Genomic DNA, 20,656 nt, shown 5'->3' with positions numbered 1-20,656 from the left:
ACCTTTATCCTAGGCTGACATGAAACATTAATTATCACCTTTTGGATAGTGTCCAGTTACCTGTGGGAATGGTTTAATGGTCATTTATTAGATGCCTTTTCATTCTCAGTTGGTTGGTCAGTTATTGACCAGCTCTTTACTGAGTGCCTGTTTGGGGAGAGGGTGATAGAGCGGGGAACCACACAGACAAGATTCCCGAGGCAAGTGCCACCATTCAGTACCTGGAGTAAACACAGGAACAAGCCACGGTGGAGGTACTTCCTCGTTCGGCTCCGTTGGCAGGAGAGGCTAAGGCTACAGAGACAATGAGGCTACAAGGCAGCCAAGGCAGCCTGTGTTAAGTGCTTGGAGGAGATGGAGATGAAGCTTAGAGTGGGAGAGGCTAATTGTGGAGGGATCGGGGAAGGCTTCCCAGAGGAGCTTGCATGTATCTTTATCTGCTTATTTTAAAATTACTTCTTAAAGAAACCACTCAAGTAATACTAAATCATTTGAGGGAAAATATCCGAAAATACCAGTAAGTTAAAACAATTTTCCTGGAATCTTGCTAAAACAGAGATGAGCACCATTCACATTGTTCAAAACATGTTTGTCTGTATGTGTATTTATTAACGTGTGTCTATGAGTGTGTACATATACACACGATACAAATTGCTGTATAACGACTTTTATGTATGCCTCTATCAGTAGCCCTCACAGCATTTGTTATATTTTTCTATTTTTTATTTTAAATTTACATACAATAAATTTTACTTTTTATAGTGTACAGTTCTGTGAGTTTTGACATATATGTAGAGTCATGTGTTTACCACCACAAAGTACAGAATAGTGTCATCAACCCTCAAAGTTGTCTCATGCTTCCTCTCTTTTGGTCAACCCCTCCCTGTACTGCCGCTCGTCATAGAGCATGTAGTCTTGTTAGTCTGGCGTTTTTCACTTAGCATGATGCATTTAAGATATTCTTCCATGTTGTCATGTGTCTCAATAATTTGATCTTTTTATTACTGACTGGTATTCCATTTTATAGATATACCACTGTTTGCTTATCCACTCACCCATTGAAGGACATTTGGATTGTTTCTAGTTTTAGGCGGTTATAAATAGAGCTGCTATAAGCATTTACATAAAAGTGTTTCCGTGCCATAATTTTTCATTTCTCTAGGGCAAATATCTAGGAAAGAATTACCAGACCATATGGTAAGTGTATGTTTACCTCTATAAGAAGCTGCCAAACCATTTTCAGAGTAGCTGTACCATTTCGCACTTTCACCAGTAGTGTATGAGAGTTCTAGTTGCTTTGCATGCTTGCCAACACTGGATATTCTCTTTTGTTTTCAAAATGATAGCCATTCTAGTGGGTGTGAAGTGTTATATCACTGTGATTTTAATTTGTGTTTCCCTGATGGCTAATGATGTTAAAGGATCTTTCGATGTGCTTATTTGCCATCTATGTTTTCTTTCAAGAAGTGTCTGTTCATATCTTTTACCCACTTTTTAATTGAGTTGTTTTCTTCTTGTTGAGATTTGAGTGTTCTTTGTGTTTTCTGTCTATAAGTCTTTCAAGTCTTTTTAAATTTAGCTTTCTATTTTAGAAACTTTCAAACATTTACTAGTTGTATTAATCAGGGTTCTCCGGAGAAGCAGAACCAATAGGATACAGAAGGAGATTTATTATGAGGAATTGGCTCACGGGATTATGGAGGCTGAGAAATCTCATGATCTGCTGTCTGCAAACTGGAGACCCAGGAAAGCCAGTGGTATAATTCAGTCTGAGTCTGCCGGCCCGAGAACCAGGGGAGCTGATGATGTAAATCCTAGCACAGGAGAAGATGAGATATCCCAGCTCAAGCAGGAAAACGGGGCAAATTCTTCCTTTCTCTGCCTTTTGTTCTACTCAGGCCCTCAGGGGATTGTTGACCCTCATCCACTTTGGGGAGGGCAATCTACTATACAGAGTTTACTAATTCAAATGATAATCTCACTCAGAAACACCCTCACGGACACACCCAGAAAGTGTTTAATCTGAGCGCTCCTGTAGTCCACTCAAGTTGACACATAAAATTAACCATCATATTAGTAAAGAGAATAATATAATGTAACCATTCACCAATTTTCAGTGGTTATCAACATTTTGCATTTGTGTTTTAGCAATTCCTGTCCCCGGTTTTTTTTTTTTTAATTTTTTTGCTGTGGTGTTTTAAAAAGGTCTCAGATATTACAGCATTTCAACTCTAAATATTTAGTATGCATCTCTAACAGTTAAAAACTTATTTTTCAAATGCCACATCCACAGTATTTAATAATTCCTTAACATCATTTAATATCCAGTATGTGTTCATTTTTCTCCAGGGATCTCAAAAATGCCTTTTTGGTTTGTTTGAATTAAGATCTAAACATATTCCACACATCGCTTCTGCTTGGTATGTTTCTTAAGTATCTCTTAATCTGTAACGGTCCCCTCTCTGAGTTGTGTGCTATTTATTTGTTGATGAAATGAGGTAATCTATCATGTAGAATTTCCCACATTTTAGATTTGGCTGATGGCTCTCAGTGCAATTTTACTGTCTTTCTAAATCTTCTATTTCTTATAAGCTGGTTAACTCTAGAGGCTTGATTTTGAGGGAGGGCAAGAAAGCTTTATGGGTGCTGCTGTGTACATCCTACTGTGTACATCCATTCACACCAGAAGGCAGTGGTGCCTGATTGTCTCACTTTTAGTGAGGCTAAGATTGATTGGTGGATACAAGTGTTTTGAGCCTGATTCATCTCTTTAAAATTCCTCATTAGCCTTTTACCTAATAACTTAATAGCCACTGATGATCATGGCCTAGATCAGTGGTTCTCACTGAAGATGGGAGGATATTTTGCACCCCTCTAGGAGACATTTGACAATATCTGGAGACATTTTTGGTTGCCACCACAGGGGTTGGGTTAAGTACTGGCACCTAGTAGATCGAGGCCAGGGATGCTGCTAAACCTACAATGTACAAGACAGCCCCCACCACAAAGAACTATCCAGTCCAAAATGTCAATTGTGCCAGGTTTGAGAACCTTCCTGTGGAGTACAGTGTTGGTATCAGAATTATGAAAAGATCCCCATATGAACCCCAGTGTGTGAACCACTAGTATAGACCAAGAACTATAGGAGATCCGAGAGAGATGAGAGGGATTTGGGCTGAAAAAAAAAAAGCCAGAGAAAGCTTTAGTGGGGGATGACATGAATGGGAGTTAGGATGATTTTGATAAGTGAACAGACAGAAAAAATATTGTTTGGTTGAGTCCAGCAAAGTTAACATCTTCTACTTTTCAGGTGAATTGAGAAACTCTGGCCTAGGCCCATTACTAAAGAGTGACTTTCTAATTCTGTCATTCCTTCTGCATTTATTAGTTAGAATTCTGCAAGGAACTTCTCATCATCCATTTGACTACCCTGACGTACAGTTTGTACAGGAAAGGCAAGGTACATGCTTGATACTTTCCCTTTGTCAGTTTTCCTAATTGCAAGCTGATGGTTTAGCAACCTCCAAAGGCGAACAATGGGGCTTTACCCCCTTGTAATGTCAATACAAGCTTGTGAATGTCTATGTATGTAATGTAGTTCAGTGTTTTGTGCTCATTTTAAAAAGAGTTCTTATTTTGAAATAATTTCAAATTTACAGAAAGGTTGCAGAGTAGTACAAAATAATATATACTTTTACCTAGATTCTCCAAATATTAACTTTTTACCATATTTGCTTTATCCTTCCTTTCTGTTTTTGTGTGCATATGCGAATGTGTGTATGTGTATATGTATCTTTACAGAATGTTTTAAGTCTTTTGAGGGTGTATCGCAGACTCATGCTTCTTTATTCCAAAGAACTTCAGTGTCCTTCCATAACCATAGTACAGTGTTCGAAGTCAGGAAACTAAGACTGATATAATACTATAGCTAAACTATAGGCTTTATTCATATTCCTCTGGTTGTCTCAAAACTATTCTTTATTATACAAAAACATCCTGGATCGTGTGTTGCATTCAGTTGTCATGTCTCATTCATCTCCTCGAGTCTGGAATAGTTCCTCAGGCTTTGTGTTTTATGACATTGACATTTTGGAAGATAGCAGGCCAGTTATTTTGTAGAATATCCCTCAATTTGGGTTTGTCTGATGTTTTCTTCTATTTAGATTCTGCTTGTTTTGTAATATTGTCATAGATACCACAGAAACGATGATGTATTCTTTTCAGTGCATCGTATCATAAGCATATGCTACGATGTAGATTTGTTCCATCTCTGGTGATCTTAACTTGGTTAAAGTGATGTCTGCCAGGCTTCTCCACTGTCAGGATTACCTCCCTCCCCCCTTCCGCCCGGCCCCGATGTCATCATTGTTTTTGTGAGGAGATACTTTTAGACTATGGAAATATTCTGTAACTTCTCAAACTTGTACTTATTAGTTTTAATATCTATTGATGATTCTTGCTTGGATTAAGTATTGTTATGCTGGTTGCCTAATGGTGATTTTAGAGATCTATCATTCTTCTTATATTTATTAGCTGCATTTTAACAGTAAAGGAAGATTTTTTTCTTTCCCCCTCTTTATTTATATCAATATGGACTCATGGGTTCATATTTTATTCATGGAATTTATTTTGTTTTATTTGTTATTTTTTAAATTTGTCTATTAATTTTTTATGGTGACATTGGTTAACGAAATCCGGTAAGTTTCAGCTGTACACTTTAATAACAGTAAGGCATATATATATTTACACTGTGTGTTCAACTCCCATAGTTAGATTTCTTTCTGTCACCACTTTATTCATGGATTTTAATACTTAACTACCATTATTTATTTTGATGCTCAAATTGTCCCAGATTTGGCCAATGGGAGTTCCTTGGAACTGGCTCCAATGTCCTTTAGAAATATTCCCTTTATTCTCTGACACAGGATTTCCAGGCTCATCATTGACTCTTTTGCTTCAGCCTTGCAATTCTCCAAGGAGCCCTGCTTCCATTCAGTGAAAAATGATAATATTTAGAAACCAAGATTTGGATATTGTTATTTTCATATATATTTATATTGTCCTGTTGTGGCCGTGTGAGCCCCTCTGAGTGGATTCCTGTGTCCTTTTGATGATGCAACCTCAGTAATCCTTGAGAGCGTCCTTGTTTTCCGATACACCGATCTTGTGTGTGTCCTGTCCCAGACGCAGCATTAGTTCCTTCTCCTGGAAGTTCTTGTTCCTTTAGAATGGGAAGTAATATTTAGAGATGTTAATCTGGGCACTAAGGGTGCTCGTTGTCATTGAGTTATTTCTAGGCCTTTGTAGTGGATACAGCTATTTTTTTCTTAAAAAAGAAAAAATAAGTTTATAGTAACATTTTCTGTTCAAATTTTAGATTTAAGGGTTTTCACTTAATTGCTTTGATTTTTATATTTTCATCTCTTTTATACTTAAAATTTTGATTCCTAAGAATTAAAGATAGAATTATCAAATGATCCAGCAATTCCATTTCTGGGTATATATTCAAAGGAATTGAAAGCAAAGACTCAAACAGATATTTGTACATCCATGTTCATAGCAGCACTAGTCAGAATAGCCAAAAGGTGGAAGTAACCCAGGTGCCCATTGACAGATGAATGGGTAAACAAAATGTGGGCTATAGATACAACGGAATATTATTTGGCCTTAAAAAGGAAGGAAGTTCTGATACATGCTACAACATGTACATACTCCCATACCAGACTCAGCTTCATGAAAACAGGCTGTGTGTCTGAGTTCTGTTGGACGTGAAAGCAGGCTGTGTGTCTGAGTTCTGTTGGATTTTCACAGAGTAATGACAATGGCCAGGCATGGTGCTAAGTATTTTACATTTAATCCTTGCAGCAACCCTATAAGGTAAGAATTTTCCCCATTCATTGTATGGATGAATACATAGAGGTCCAGAAAAGAGAGGTAATGTGCCCAGCATCACAGAACTGATAAGTGGCAGAGCTGAAATTGGAACTCAAGACCCTGAGACCCCAGAGTCCCAACTCTTTTTTTGTGACATTTATAAGCCTTATTAGATTTATTTTTTGTTTGTTTGTTTGTTTTCAATTACAGTTAACATTTAATGGCATTTCATATTAGTTCCGGATGTACGGCTTAGCGGTTAGACATTTATATAATTTAAGAAGTTCAGCGTCCCACTCCTTAAGTGCTACGCTAAGTTACTGTGCTAATGGCTGGTGATGCCATTAGTTGAGTCTGGGAAGGGGATTTTTGCGCTCACATTTGTGGGTGCCTGAGAACGTATACATTTAGGTGGAGATGCCCAGTGTGGGGAGTGCTGCAGCCAGGGTCTGGGGATTAGTTTAGATAGAAGTTCAGACTAGAGTAGATTTGGGAGTGGGAATGCGGATCAGGGGAATCTGATGGTTGTGTGTCTGCTGAGTAAACAGCAAGACAAAGCCCGTGGAGCAACCACCCTCTGAGGAGAGAAAGGATGAGAAGGGAGCAGTAGAAGCCAAGGGTGAGTGGAAGGGTGATCAGTAGTGCCCAGTGTTATAAAGCAGGGGTCTCCAGCCCCTAGGCTAAGGGCTGGTACCTGTCTGTGGCTGGTGAGGGAGTGAAGCTTTGTCTCTATTGCATATGCTCCCTAGTGCTAGCATCACCGCCTCAGCTCCACCTCAGATCATCAGGCATTAGAGTCTCGTAGGAGTACCAGCCCCTGGTGCCAAAAAGGCTGGGGATTGCTGCTGTAAAGGGTTCAGGGACTTTATCATCTTGGATGGGTTGCTTAACCTCTTTCCCTCATTTTTCTCCTCTTTAGGATGGGGATTAAAAACCATGTTCCTCCTGGGGGTGATGAAAATGTTTTGGAATTACATAATGGTGATGGTTGCATAACTTTGAATATACTAAAAACCACTGAATTGTACACTTTAAATGGGTAAATTTTATGGTATGTGAATTATATCTTAATTAACAACAAGCAAACCAACCATGTTCCTCATGGGATGGAATGAAGATCAAATACAATGAGAGAATGCTTGTGGCAGTGTGCGTTACAGCATTTGACCACAGTAGAAGGGCTCAGCAAATGTTGAGTTTCTTAGGAAGGCCACAGCGTCACCACACATCTAGGAGCCACTGTTCTTATTGTCTCAGGAGCTAGGGGACACCCAAGACTGGCCCTGAATTTGTGTGGAAAGAAAGGAAGTTGAGAGTTAGGCCTCTTAAGGAGGCTCCTCTCCGCCCGGATGCTCCCTCAGTTGGATGGCGTGGTGGTGCTGGGGGCTGTTAGCGCTGGGAGTCTCCCGGCTGAGCTGGCTTTTCCAGGTGGACCTCCTCCTGGCCTCTTAGACCACGTCGTTCACGATTTTGGCCCGAATTAATCTAGCAAAAAGCTACTCTTGGCCTGCTGGTTTCTCATCCGATGAGAAAAGTGTCCTTCCTTGAATTCCTTTAAGATGGTTTGTCAGAGATGTTAGGGTTGGGAGGAGCCCAAGAATTAAAGCAGGGAGAAGAAGGGAAGGGAGTGGGTTTGCTTTAGAATCATGTGGGGATGTGACACTGCTCCCTGGGATTTCAGCCTCATCCATGAGGCTTGGATGTGAGAAAAGGGGGAAAAGAGGATGCGAGCGCCAGCCGCAGTTAAACATCTTCAGATGTTTATGGTTTGAAAGCAGCTCGTTTCCTGTGTCCTCTACATGTACTTCATTAGTAATTTAAATGGTCTGAATATGTAGCTTTTGGGGCAGGGCGGCATCTGCAGTAAAATGTGGTGGGCATTCTTTTGGCAAGAAAGATGCTGACCATCCTATGGTTTTCTGAAATCATGCGCAGTTATATCATCAAACCACATAATGAGGTTTTCTAGACTTTCTTAAAGACAAGAAAATATTTTGTACTTCATCGGGTAATGCTGTCTGTATGCTGTAGGTAGTTGGCCGGTCAAACTGATTTTAGTTTGTCTGAGATATGTTGTGGCCAGCCATTGTCGACAAGTAACCCGTGGGCTTAATGTGTGCATTAGAGCGCATTTATGCTGTAAGTATAATAATTTATGTTAAAAGTGAGAGTCCTGACAAAAAAAGAAAATGAAATGCAGTCTTTTGAGTTTAGTCCTTATGTATGGCTTTAGGAGTCCAAAATAGCAAAATTGTTTACACAGTAGAACCCAGTTTGGAAAATGTGTCGGGAGCATTGGTTGAGCAGGCCTTGTGATGAGGGCCAAGCTCAGACCAGATCAAGCCGGCTGCTGCCTGGAGCGGTAACGGCCCAGACTTTTCTGTCCTCGGCTGAAAACAAAGCTTTCAGGGATGTGAAGTGAGTGTAGCCTGGAGTGTGGCTGGCCGGGCTGCCCAGTGGGCATACCTGGCAGAGCCGCCACCGCCCTGGTGCTCTCTGCTCCCTCTTTCCTGCTGACCGCCTTGAGCCCTTGGCAGCCTCCACCTTTGTCCTCAGCTCTCCTTTTCTTCTTAGCAATAAGGAAGTTACTTGCCTCCACCTCCTGGCTCCTTTGTTAAGAATATTAATCCTACTGCCTAATTAGTGCTCCCTGCCAGCCTGGGTGGCTGTAGCTCCTGGGGCCATCCCTGCCCTTCCAGAGCAGTTTTCTTTTCATTCTCTGCATCTCTCAGATGCATAGTTTGGACACTTTATTTAGCCAGAGAAAACCAGTGGAACCAAAGATCGTATTCAGAGACACTGGTCACAGGTGAAATGATTTACACCTGCGTTTAGCTCCTTTGTTTCGGAACCAAAAAATATTTGTTCATTGCTCTGTTATCTCAGGGGAGAGGAGGGTAATATTTTAAATCTACCCTCCTCATGGGATGGCCTCCCTAGAGAGGAGCAACTCAGGTATTATTTTTTCAGAAAAAGTAAGGCGGTACTGTAGTTAGATCTCTTAGAGAATGAGTAATCGAGTTGTGTGCTTTGTCAGAGACCTTCATAGCTCTGGCTCCCTGGGTCTCATACTGTGTTCCTTGAAGAGAAATCATGCAAGGATACTTTTTCCCATGGTCAGGTGGGTTGGGAGAGACAAGACCCTGGATAAGTCATACGTTAGGCACCTGGTATATGAAAATGAGGTATGGGGAGGAACTTGCTTTAGGGCCTTTGGCAAACCTTCTGGTCCACACGATAGAGATGCCACCTGCTCCCTGAGTGTGCGTGAGTATCAGAGATAACGGATGGACTGCGCAGCGCAGGGCCTGAGAGCATCCTTATATTAGTGATGCTCCCTAAATGCAAACCATTGTTATTTTGTGATGCCTGGCAATGCACTTGCCTGTTTGAGCCCCTTTGGCAGACCATACAACGTGGCTTCTGGCCTGGGAGCTTATGTTTTAAGGTGATCTGTCATTTAACAAACACGTACATTTAAAGAGCAGCTTAAAACCCCTGGCTTCAGGACACAGAAAGATGGTGGGGAAAGGCCTCATGCCTCTTCTGTGTTTCTGGCTCTGGGACCCCATTTTAGCATCAGCTGTGAGCTGAGAATGGAGTTGGTTTCTGAAGCACAGTCACTTCCTCGTTCCTCTGCTGCTCTCTCCGGGTTCTCTGTTCTGTACATCATGAGGTCTTCCAGCAGAAGCAGCGTTTTAACAACTTGCCTGTCGGGTCTTTGTGGCTCAATACAAACCATGTCTCTTCTTTCAAATATTTTTTCAGTATTTGTGGGAAGAGGGACACTTTAATTATGAGTGTGCTAGGGTTGATTAGAGCTTGGTTTGATTCTGAAGGTACTTTGGACCCTGCTGTGTGCGTGTGAGTGTGTGAGTGCACACACACGTGTGCGTTCATCACTAAGTTATTAGGATCCTCAGTAGTTGCTATCCTGCCGGGTAAATGAGCTTCTGTGTTTTACTTTGTGCATTTACACTGTGCATGATCTGAGTTGAGTACTGACCAGCACATACTTCTTGTGTTTCTCAAACTGGTTTCCCTCCAAACACTGTGATGTAATGTTAATAGGTGTGGTAAAGGGGAAGGGACTTCTGTGTTTGGGTAACATAATCCATGCATCAAATAAAGGTAAACAGGTTTTTCATTGTGAGGCTTTTCAGGACTGTTAATATGCTGATGTGCTCTGAGTACCCCAAGACTGGGGATATAGTTATGATGGAAATAGCTCAGGCCAAAGCTGTGGGGCCACAGGGGCCAAAGCCAAGCACACTGTGAATTCATGACTTCTCTTCTGTAACTGAAAAGGTCAGACTGCATTAGTAGTTTTCAAACTTAAAAGAAAAAAATGTAAAAGCACAACAGAAATATTTTCCCAGTGTATAAACCAGATTAATAATTTACAAACGACGCATTAGTTCAAGAGGCTATTAAGTGTTTTGTTCTTTGGTCAGAAAAGTTTAGAGACCATCGCTAATGGAAATATGAAAACAGAAGTACTTTGGTGAGGAACTAGGTTCTGTCCCTACCCTCCATCTTATCCCCATCCAAGGAACTCAGTTTCAAAGTGAGACACTACCTCAAACCAACTTTCCTCTCCTGCTTTTCTGCTGAGACCACCTGAGCCCAGGGCTATCCCGGAGTCTTCTAAAGTCTTCTAAACTTCAATACCTCTCTGGGCACTGGTTAGTTATTTCTTTGTGTGTATAATGGGGGGTGTTAGCTGGGTTGGAATCGAGGCTTGAAAGCACAGCAGCCTCCAGGTACCACTGAGCAATCAGGGTCACTGAAGTTGTCTGGCTACATAAGAGGCACTACAGGTTCACATTATCATAGACATCTTCAAATGGATAGTCATTTCTGTAGCTGGTGGTTTTTAAGGCCCCTTAAATTTGTTTTGAAATGCTGTGATTTTTGTTTGTATGTATAGTTTAGAATGAGCTTTATTAGGTCCTTTGATAAAGAGGTGACCAAGTTAGATTTGGATTTTGTCTAACCTCCAAAGAGATCTTCATAGATATTAGGGACACCGTTTCTTCCTGGGGGGTCCTTGCCATCACATTAGTGAAAGGCTGACTTTTCATTATGTGCTGGCCATGAGGCTGCTCTGTGCCCACTTCCTACACTTACGGTGTAGCAGTGGCCAGGAAATAGGATTCCATGCTATCAAGGAGGCTTTAGAGATGATGAACTTTCTAATAAAGAAATGGGACCACATGGACTTGAGAGGGACTTTCATTTTCCATTAACATTTTTAATGTCATTTCAAAATATTCTTGAATGGTTTCAAAACAAATAAGGATCGATTCTTTGCAACATTTGACTTACAATAAATCTGGATGTTTGAAAAAGTGTCTATACATAGAATCTTGAGTCATTAAAATAAAAACACACATACTCATTGTAGAAATTTTGGAAAATAAAAGAAGCCTAAAATAAAATAAAAAAATCTGCCCACCATCTAACCACATAGATAGATTCCTGAAATTCTGAATACTTTATTATAAAAGAGTCTAAATAACTTAGTCAGTATCTTTATCTGACAATCTGGTAAGAGTTTGTCTGTAAAACCATTTGGATCTGGTGACTTTAGAGTGAATAAGGTGGTAACATATTCATCCTAAATTTGCAGTTTTGTACTGGATATCCAGGACATGTGCTAATTTAGCATTTTGTCAAAGTGCCCTTTCTTGTCAGCATGGGCTGGATTGTGCTGTAGTAACAAACCTAAAATCTCTTTGGATTAACACAAGGGAGGTCTCCTTCTCTCTTATGTTACACACTCATCTCAGGTCATCTGGAAGCTGGCTGCGCATCAGCCTTTACTCAGAGGCCACCCCCACCTGGAATATTGCTGGCTGCTGTGGCAGGGGAGAGAGCATGATGAAATTGCTCACGGTCTCCAAAAGCTGCTGCCAGAAGTTACGGATGTGTCTCATCCACTCACCTTTCTTTGCCCAAACTCAGAAGTAGATCCAGGTTTTGAGGGACTTGAGGCTCACACGGTTTTGGAGGCCCGCTGTAAGGAAAATGATATAAAATTAAAAATATGAAATTAGATGCAATAGTGAGTATTTAGAATGAGAAACACATTCAATCACAAATGTAAAAAGTGTTTTCTTTCTGTTTTTGCCTCTATTAAGATAGATCACATTTGAATTTTAGTATAATCAGTTAACTCTGAAAAAGTAGACAAAACCAATCTGAAATGTAGATGGACAGCAGAACAATTCAAATTTTAGATCGCCACTGCACTGCATTGCATTATACAATCAGTACACTTTTATACTACATACATTGACTTCCTAATGAATGTGTGTAGGAGACTGTCACAGGAACATTTGTTTCTTCAGGCTGTTTCAATGCGTTGGAGGCAGTTTTGTGTGCCATTTTATTCAGGAGTGTTGGACTTCGTCAGTTCAAGATTTGTCAAATATGCCAGATCTCATACATTGGGGTGCTTGGGCTGTAATCTCTCACACATATGTACTTGGTCTTTATAGTACCACTGCAGGTTTCTGCCCTATGAACCCTGGAATTCTGATAAATTCTATTTTACGTGATTCCCACCAAAAAGGAAGGAAATGTAGAGTGTGTTTATAATTGCATATTCTGCATTATTGGATATATTCCTGATAGGGCACAACTTCCATTTAGGCACTGATGAAAACAGAATCGTCCACTCACAGTGTTATGCATTTGATGATCTGAAGGATTCTCCACAGATGAGCTTCTGGCTCTGTATGTTTTAAACCCCATCTCTCCTTCACCACCCATACACTCCTATGGCATTGTAGGACCCATTGATCTTATGGATTGTGGGGCCTGTTTCTTCATCATGATGTCAGATCAAAGCATATCTGGAAGCCATTCGTACTGTGGGAAGGCTACAATAATTGCACATGGAAGTGACAGCTAAACCCATTTTAACGCCTCTCTCGTTCAATGTCCAATTTGCCAAAGCCCCAAAATGCCCATTGCTATTTATCACCACCTAGCAAAAAGAATTGTGATAGATAGGAAGTTGGAGAGGTGAGTGTGGAGTTCTGAAGCGTCATCATTTTGAGAATAAATCTGCCCTGGGAAAGTCTCAAGCACAAATCTCCAACCCCACCATGTGCCTCTTGGTGAGCAGTACTTCTGATTGCCACAGCCCTCCAGAAAGATCTGGGCAGTTCACACTGCCACCAATAGTAACATGGGCTCTCAGGAAGTTTTAAAGTTTTAGAGTAACTTAATCAGCCAGCCCTTTCTCTCTCTCTACTTTTTGATGCCGGCAATCATAATTAGCTCCAGTTGTGGAAACCTGACAACCTTTTAATATCAATTTACTTATCAACTATGTAAATATTGACTCCTGGTCAATTGGTAGGTGCTACGTAGGAGGGCCTCTCTCCAAGGGCACCCAGGATCTCCTGCTTAGCAAATACAATAGCTGTTCCTCATTTACATCTTGAATGTCTCTGTGCAATTTTACATGTGACATTTGTCTACTTCAAAGTTCTTATGTATGGAATGACGTTTTACTCTGGTTGTCTTGAATCGTTGACTCCCAGTATAACAATGAGTCCTTATTTTCTTCTCATTGGTTGATGAGTAGGTTTTACTTCAGCAGTAGATTGTGCTGGAAGAAAATTTGACATTTGCTGGGCCAAAAGCAGGCAAAAAAAAGTGTACTGCCTATTAGAAAAAGTATTAGAAACCACCTAAATACCCATCAATAGGAGATTAATTAAATTATTGTATGTGTATAGTTGTGAATATATTTATGAATCTTATCTCTACATCTCTATATATGAATTATTGTGATTTGTAATAAGAAATATATATTTTGTCTTCATTCCGTTTCTGGCACAGAGCTCTTAAAACCCTTAGAATTTCCTAAGTGAAAAAGGTGTCTCTTGATAGTCACAACAAACCCCTTTCAACTATACCTGAGTTTTTGTTAACGAGATGACTTTTGGAAAGCACCTAAGGATGGAGGCTGGTTGTCAGGGGAACCAACCTGGTGATTAGAGGGTTGGAATTTTCAACCCCACCCACCGACACTGGCATAGGGGAAGGGCAGGGGACTACAGATGAAGTTCTATAAAAACTCTTGAACAGGAGAGTTGATGAGCTTCCATGTCGGTGAACCTTCCAGGTGGGTGAACCAGAATGCATTCCCGTGCAGGAGGGTGGCAGGTACATTCCAAACTCCGCAGGGACAGAAGCTCCTGTGTTTGAGACCCTCCTGGACCTTGCCCTTTGTATCTCTTTATCGAGCTGTTCAATCGTATCCTTTCATACCCTTTATGATAAACCATTAATAAACTGTGTCATAAATCTGGAACCTTCTCAACGAGGCCTTCCGTGGTCACCCTGCCTAAAATCTCAAACACTCTTGTCCTAGTGACATTTCATTCTCCTTCCCTGCTTTGATTTCTCGTCTTTTATCACTGCCTAACATACTGTATTTTTCATTTTTCTAAAACTTTTTCATTAGCATATGAGCTAGAGAGCAGGAAATTTTTTTGTGTTGTTCACTGCTGTATTGAATGGCCTATTAGATTTGCATATTCTTGAACCGATGCTTATTTTAATATTTAAGAATGTAGGTGTTACCTTCCTACACAAATATGGTTGAAATTAGCATACCAGAAACATTTGTAACTCATCAGTACAGTGTGTTATTTCTTGCCCAAGATTGCTAGATCCAATTACAGGAGTAAAAAAAAAAAAAGTTTAGGAGTTTCCCTTATATGAACTATTTCTTTGTGAATCGATTGCAAGTCAGGCATGTAATTCAGATGGAGAATTAAAGTCTATGGTTCTGTAGGGAATTAGGAGAGCCATTGAGAGAAGCACAGAGTGTGTGCTTTAAGACCCATGTCTTTAATGACTTATAATAGAAACGTGAAACGCGTGTTTTTGTGTGGAAGTATTGACAGTGGGAAAAGCAGAGCCACCCTTCATTTCCTGTGGAGATGCTAATAAGTACATCAGGAATTGTTGGTGTGGGTTTTCAGTGGCTCCATGAGCCCTGGATTGCTGGCTGCATGCGAGTTACTGTGCTTAGTGTCTTGGGCATAGAGAGCGATGGACCGGCCCTGACCTTCATAAAGCTCAGAAGGTGGAGAAATGCATAATGGTAAGTATAAAAAAGGGTAGAACGCAGTCACAGACAAGCGGCTTTCCTAAGAGAGGGTGGAATCAGATAATGCCTGGCAGAGAGCGCCACAGTCAGGGAAGGCATGGGGCGGAGGTGGCATTGAGTGGAACATTGAAAAGCACGATAGGCAGAGAAGAGCCCAGAACTGCCCATGCCTTGCATACTTCCCACACTTTAATCATCTGGAGACCATGTCAAAAATGCAGATTCTGACTCTGTAGGTCAAGGAGGGGAGACAGAGATTCTGCATTTCTAACAGGCTCCCTGGTGATGCTGATGTCACTAGCTCTAAGGACAAATCTGAGACAGTGGGGATGCCTGCCTGTACTTCCTTGACCTTTGAGGTGGGGTCTGGCCTGGAAGCTCTGGCATAGGCTTGACATGCGGTCGATTGTGAGGTGCTCTGTTAAAGAAGTGAAGTGGAGGCCGGGAGCCCAAGACCGATCCAGTTTTAGGTGTGAGAGCACCTCATATTTCCGTGATCACAGGGCCGTTAAATCAGCCTTTGGGCCTCTTCTTCCTCCTGAAATCTTCCTTTGAAAGCTCACCTGGTAATTTTCTGTTAACACTTATTTTACTTTATGATCTCCAAGCTCTTGGGATATATTGTTAAAATGTTCCTTTGGTCCTTCAGGAAGAAATTGATTCTATAATTGGTAGATTTAAAAATGTTTTTATCAGCTGCCAGTCTGCCTTTTTGTGATCAAGCTCAATGATAAACTTTTAAAAAGCATAGCTTATAAATTAGATAAATAGACCTCGTTTTTAGGGACTTCTAATTGGGGGAAGAGATTATTCTATCCTTAAAGCCAGCCTGTGTGACCTCAGCATGAACTGCAAAGGTAGTTGCAGATGGCATAAAATGGACACCACGAGGATCTCGCCTTCTCAATGTTTGACATAGTTGTGGTAGAGACTAAATCAGAAGCGTGCGTAGGCAGAGGTAAAACTAAAAACATCGCAGAGATGTTCCTTTCTGCTCCCTCTCAAGGGCCACACCGCACCAGACTGGCTTTAGCGCACTGTGCTGGGGCTTAGTTAGGTACATAGGGAATTTGATCCTTTCCCGAAGGCCCCATACCTGTTCTTTCGGAAGAATTGGATCAGGTCATATTCTCGATAATGATACTGCTGTCCTCAGAGGAAAACTCTGTGGCTGCATGTGATGGTGGTGGTTGAGTTTTTTTTAAATGTGGCAGGCACATATGTGCACCGATGTGTACTGAATATACACATACATGTGTGTGTCCCATTTTCTTCCTAGATTTTGGCCCTGATTGCATTCATCTGCATAGAGACCATCATGGAGTGCTCCCCGTGTGAAGGCCTCTACTTTTTTGAGTTTGTGAGCTGTAGCGCATTTGTGGTGACTGGAGTTTTGCTGATTCTGTTCAGTCTCAACCTTCACATGAGGATCCCCCAGATCAACTGGAACCTGACAGTGAGTACAAGTTGCCACTCTCTGACTGCGAAAGGATCGGGTGCTACTCGGCTCCAAGGGAAAGTTGGAATCTCTCCATTTTGTGTTTGGTTCCAGTTTATTATGCTACTTAACTAGTCCATTGTAATTCAACTGTGAAATTTTAAATTTCTTTACCGGGTTGACTAAAACTATAAAATAAATGGAATCTTCACTAATAGTAGAAACATCATAATAATTATTTTGACCTCTTTAAAGATGTCATTTCAACTTCATGATCCTCTGAGATGATTGGTAATGTTGATATTTACAGAATATGTGAAAGAGAAAATAGAGTTAATACATTTTTGCATATTTTTCGCACTGGACCCAAAAGCCATTTACAAAAAAAGTGTTGATTCAGGAAGAATAGAAAATATGGATAAAAATGCCAGTACCTTGCAAAGTCTAGGAATATTATTAAATTCAAAGCAACTGGGAAGACCCAGGAGGTTTAGTAGTTTGATCAGAGTCTTAAGTGGACATGTGTCCTCTTCTCTCTGTGGTTTGGGTTCTTAACCCTATTTGACAGCCTTGCCCTCTGATTGGCAGGGGAAACTCAGGGCAGGTTACTCCCAGGCCCCTTTCCCTGGACTTATGTTACTTGTCCTTACTGTGCTAAACAAGAGAGGAAACTTAATAGTGCTTGGTTTTCTTGATATTTCTTTGCAAATAAGCACGTGCAAGAGCTCAAAGGGAATCAGAGAGACACAGGAAAGCAGTCAGCTGCCTCACCCTTCTGTGCCAGTGGGAGGAGAACCCTGTGGGCCCCACAGCTGCTAAGAGGGCCATAGGAGGAGGGGAGGGGGCAGGGCTGAGACCACCTACCTTCGGGGGAGCTCCTCTCTCTTTGGCAGGTGCTGGGTGTGTGCAGCGCTGCAGAAACAGTGGCCCATGTGAGGGAGCCAGGGAGGAGGCCGGAGCTTGTCGCCTTGCCTGGCAGGGCCACTCTCACGGTGACCCTGTGGGGTGCCACGGAGAGAGGGTCTTTCTGGCAGGATGCTCTCTCTCTGTTATTTGAACTCTTTTAGGAGGAAAAACAAGAGGAGAACTGAACTAGAAAAATTGATGTCTGTTGAAAACTCAGCTGGTTTGATGTCAGCATTGAAAACTGAGAAAAACGTGATTTAAATTTAAATTTAAACTTTAAAACCTCAAGATATTGGAGGCATTTTGTCAAGATTTTGTGAAAGGCTTTAATATCTCAACCATTTTTAAGATAAAGTATAAGAAAATGTTTACAGAGTTGTGATCTAAATTGATAGTGTGGTAGATCGTATAAGAGAACCTTACCAACCTCCCCCAACCAATATGTAGGCTCCACAGGGTCAAGGTTCACTGGTATCCCAGATTCCTGTTTCTAAGGCCTTCTCGATCAATAGTTGTTGAGGGAAGAGTGGGGCTGGGTTGTGAGTGAATCCTATCAGAAGACTTATTTGACAAAAAAGCAGCTTCTGGGAAGGTTAAGACCAGGGCCTTTGAGTCGGACAGACCTGTCTGGCTTCAAGTCCAAGGTGGCTCTTAGGGGCTGTGTGGTGATCCTTGGGAAAGCCACTTAGAGCCTCATGTTGGTAAAGACCCACCACTGGTAAAATGGAGATGATAATATTTTCTTATAGGGCAGTTTTAAAAATGAAATGAGATAATATGTATAAAGGTACCTCACACCAGTGGGCACTGGTTCCAGTCTGATAAGTAGTAATTTTAGCATAAGTAAAAGGCCCCTGTTGTCTACCAACTGTATCATTCTCTTGTAGACTTCTACCAGGTTTGATTCAACTCCCTTAATTCTGTCTTATCTGCTTATTTGACAGCCATAAATCTGTTAAAAGACTTTATACTTCATATTTCTTACTAATCCATCCTGGCCTTTATCCTCCAAAATACCTATTTAGTGATCTTTCTGGAATTCTGATTTTTCTATTTAATCGTGAAAGACTTTTCGGTTGTTGGCTACCACACCACCTGGTCATATCAAAGTGCATCTTTTTTACTGGTCAATGAGTGTCCATCCTTGTCTTCTGGCTGGTGTTGGCTAGGGCAAATGGTTAGGTGGTACTGTGTCACTTGAGAATACTTTCCTGTCCCTTGGGATCCTTTCCAGAATTTCTACCCTTTAGAGCAGATGAAGGTGTACACTTATCCAGCAAAAGTGTATGTGAGTTACATGAACTTGAAGAGATGGTATTTATTGAAGAGTGCTCAGATCATCTGTTCTCTGGGAGAGCAGCAAAAGTGAGTTCTTCAGGGTTGATCCCAGCTCATCAAGTCACTACAGAGGGTTGGCTTTCGATGTATTGTTTCTCTAACAAGGTGGTTAGAGTATTTTTGTCCCCAACAGAGCCTGCCGATGAGTGAAACAGGATGTGATTGGTATGGATTTAGAAAAAATGGGTTATTTCAGGAGCTTAGGTTGACACAAATATGCATGAAAAATGGTAAATAAGGAGGTTGATACAAAGTATATATTTTGTACAAGCATAATTTGAAGCACTCAGAAAGATTATGGTAATGTAATTTTTTTTTTGATGAGTCTATGGAACTTATTCTGCAATATTTGTTTTTCTCTGTATAATAGGAGCTCACACACCCATGTGTTCCACCTGTGTTTACCTTGATCAGTACCACCTGCCTCCTCCCCCACCTCATGCCTCTCTTCCATCCCCTTCAGACCACTGAAAGCCTTCCTTGGCTGGCACTCAGAGCCCATCAAGGCCTGCTCATCCAAACATCTGTAAAGAGGAAGGGGGATCTACACATGCCTTCTCTATTTCCCTACCTCCTAATCCCTCTTTTCTCACTGTTTATCGTCAAATACAGCATATTCAGAAAATTTTGTAAAAGTTAATGTATAATTTAATGAAGAATGATAAAGACTGTGTAGCTACCACCTGGGGCCAGAGATAGGATAGTGTCAATACCCCTTCCCAAACACAGCTACTGCCCTTCTCCCTAGTCTATGACTTTATATCTTTGAAAATCCTCTGGTCAGGAACACTGGGGGTCTCCATGTTCCTGGATCCTCTGATTATTCTTCATTCCTCCCCCACTAAACATTTCAGGGGGAATCTGCTGCAGAACGCTCAGTCCTTCTGCCATCCTCTATGCTCTTGCCTCCTGTGACACCACATTCTCCTGGTTTTTCTTTTTCTTCCTTGGTATTTCTTTTCAGTGGCCTCGGTGGCCCTTACTCCCCCCACAGATCCCTTCCTATCTGAGAACCCAGGCCGGTGCTGTGGCGCATTGAGAACAGTCTGAAGTCACCCAGAACAGTCACTTGCAGAGCCCTGAGGCTTTGGCCATGATTCATTGTGTGGTGTTTTCTGACACCACTTTTGAGACCAAATGTGCTGGGGTTTTTTTTGTGACACTGAATATGCATAAGTTTTTCATACCAAGAAATTTCCTAATTTTCTAACACCAAGTGGGTGTCTAACAGTTCAGTTCAGACATCAGCCACAGATGGGGTTCCCAGGTGACCTGCACTTCTGTCTGGCCAGCTGCAGATGTGGAGTTCCCACACCCCGCCTCCTGAGGTTCGATAATTCTCTAGAACAACTCAGAGAACTCAGGAAAGTGCTTTACTTACGATTATGGGTTTGTTATAAAGGATACAACCATGAAACAGCCAAATGGAAGCGGAGATGCACAGGGCAGGGTCCCAAAGTCTCAAGTGCTGGAGCCACTATCCCATGTAGTTGAGGTGCAAACACCCTCCTAGCACGTGGATGTAGTCACCAACTCAGAAACTCCCTAGACCCCGTAATTCAGGGTTTTTATGGAGATTTCACTATGTAGGCATGATTGATTCAATCATTAGCCATTTGGAGACTGAGCTCAATCCTCAGCCCCTCTCCCTAGTCCCTAGAAGTTGGAGGTGGTAGAGCTAAAAGTTCCAACCCTCTAATCACCTGGTTGGTTTTTCTGGTAACCAGCCCGGATCCTGAAACTATCTGGGGACTCCAGAGAGTCGCCTCATTAGCATAAACTCTGGGTGGGTGGAAAGGGCCTTGATATGAATGACAAAAGAAGTCTTATCACTCCAGAAGTTCTAAGGAACAGGGACAGGGACCAATTATATATTTTTCGTTATACAACACTCATCTTCTCTGGGATTCAGTTTCCATATTTTTAAAAGTGGACGAAAATAATGTGTTCCGCCTTATAGGTAT

At 41.4% G+C, this 20,656-nt stretch overlaps 1 protein-coding gene across 2 annotated transcripts in view; it reads left to right on the top strand.

The window, feature by feature from the left end:
• The window catches only part of CMTM4 (CKLF like MARVEL transmembrane domain containing 4), a 57,671-nt gene that overhangs the window by 24,431 nt on the left and 12,584 nt on the right, over nucleotides 1-20,656 (top strand). For both annotated transcript variants that reach the window (XM_039888880.1, XM_039888879.1), the window contains exon 2: nucleotides 16,290-16,466. In XM_039888880.1, coding sequence (XP_039744814.1) covers nucleotides 16,290-16,466 — 177 coding nt within the window. The remainder of the gene's footprint in view (nucleotides 1-16,289; nucleotides 16,467-20,656) is intronic.

Source organism: Pteropus medius, unplaced genomic scaffold (genome assembly GCF_902729225.1).
Source record: "Pteropus medius unplaced genomic scaffold, Ma_sr-lr_union100, whole genome shotgun sequence".
Classification (NCBI taxonomy): Eukaryota; Metazoa; Chordata; class Mammalia; order Chiroptera; family Pteropodidae; genus Pteropus; species Pteropus medius.
This window is presented reverse-complemented; position numbering and strand designations above follow the sequence as displayed.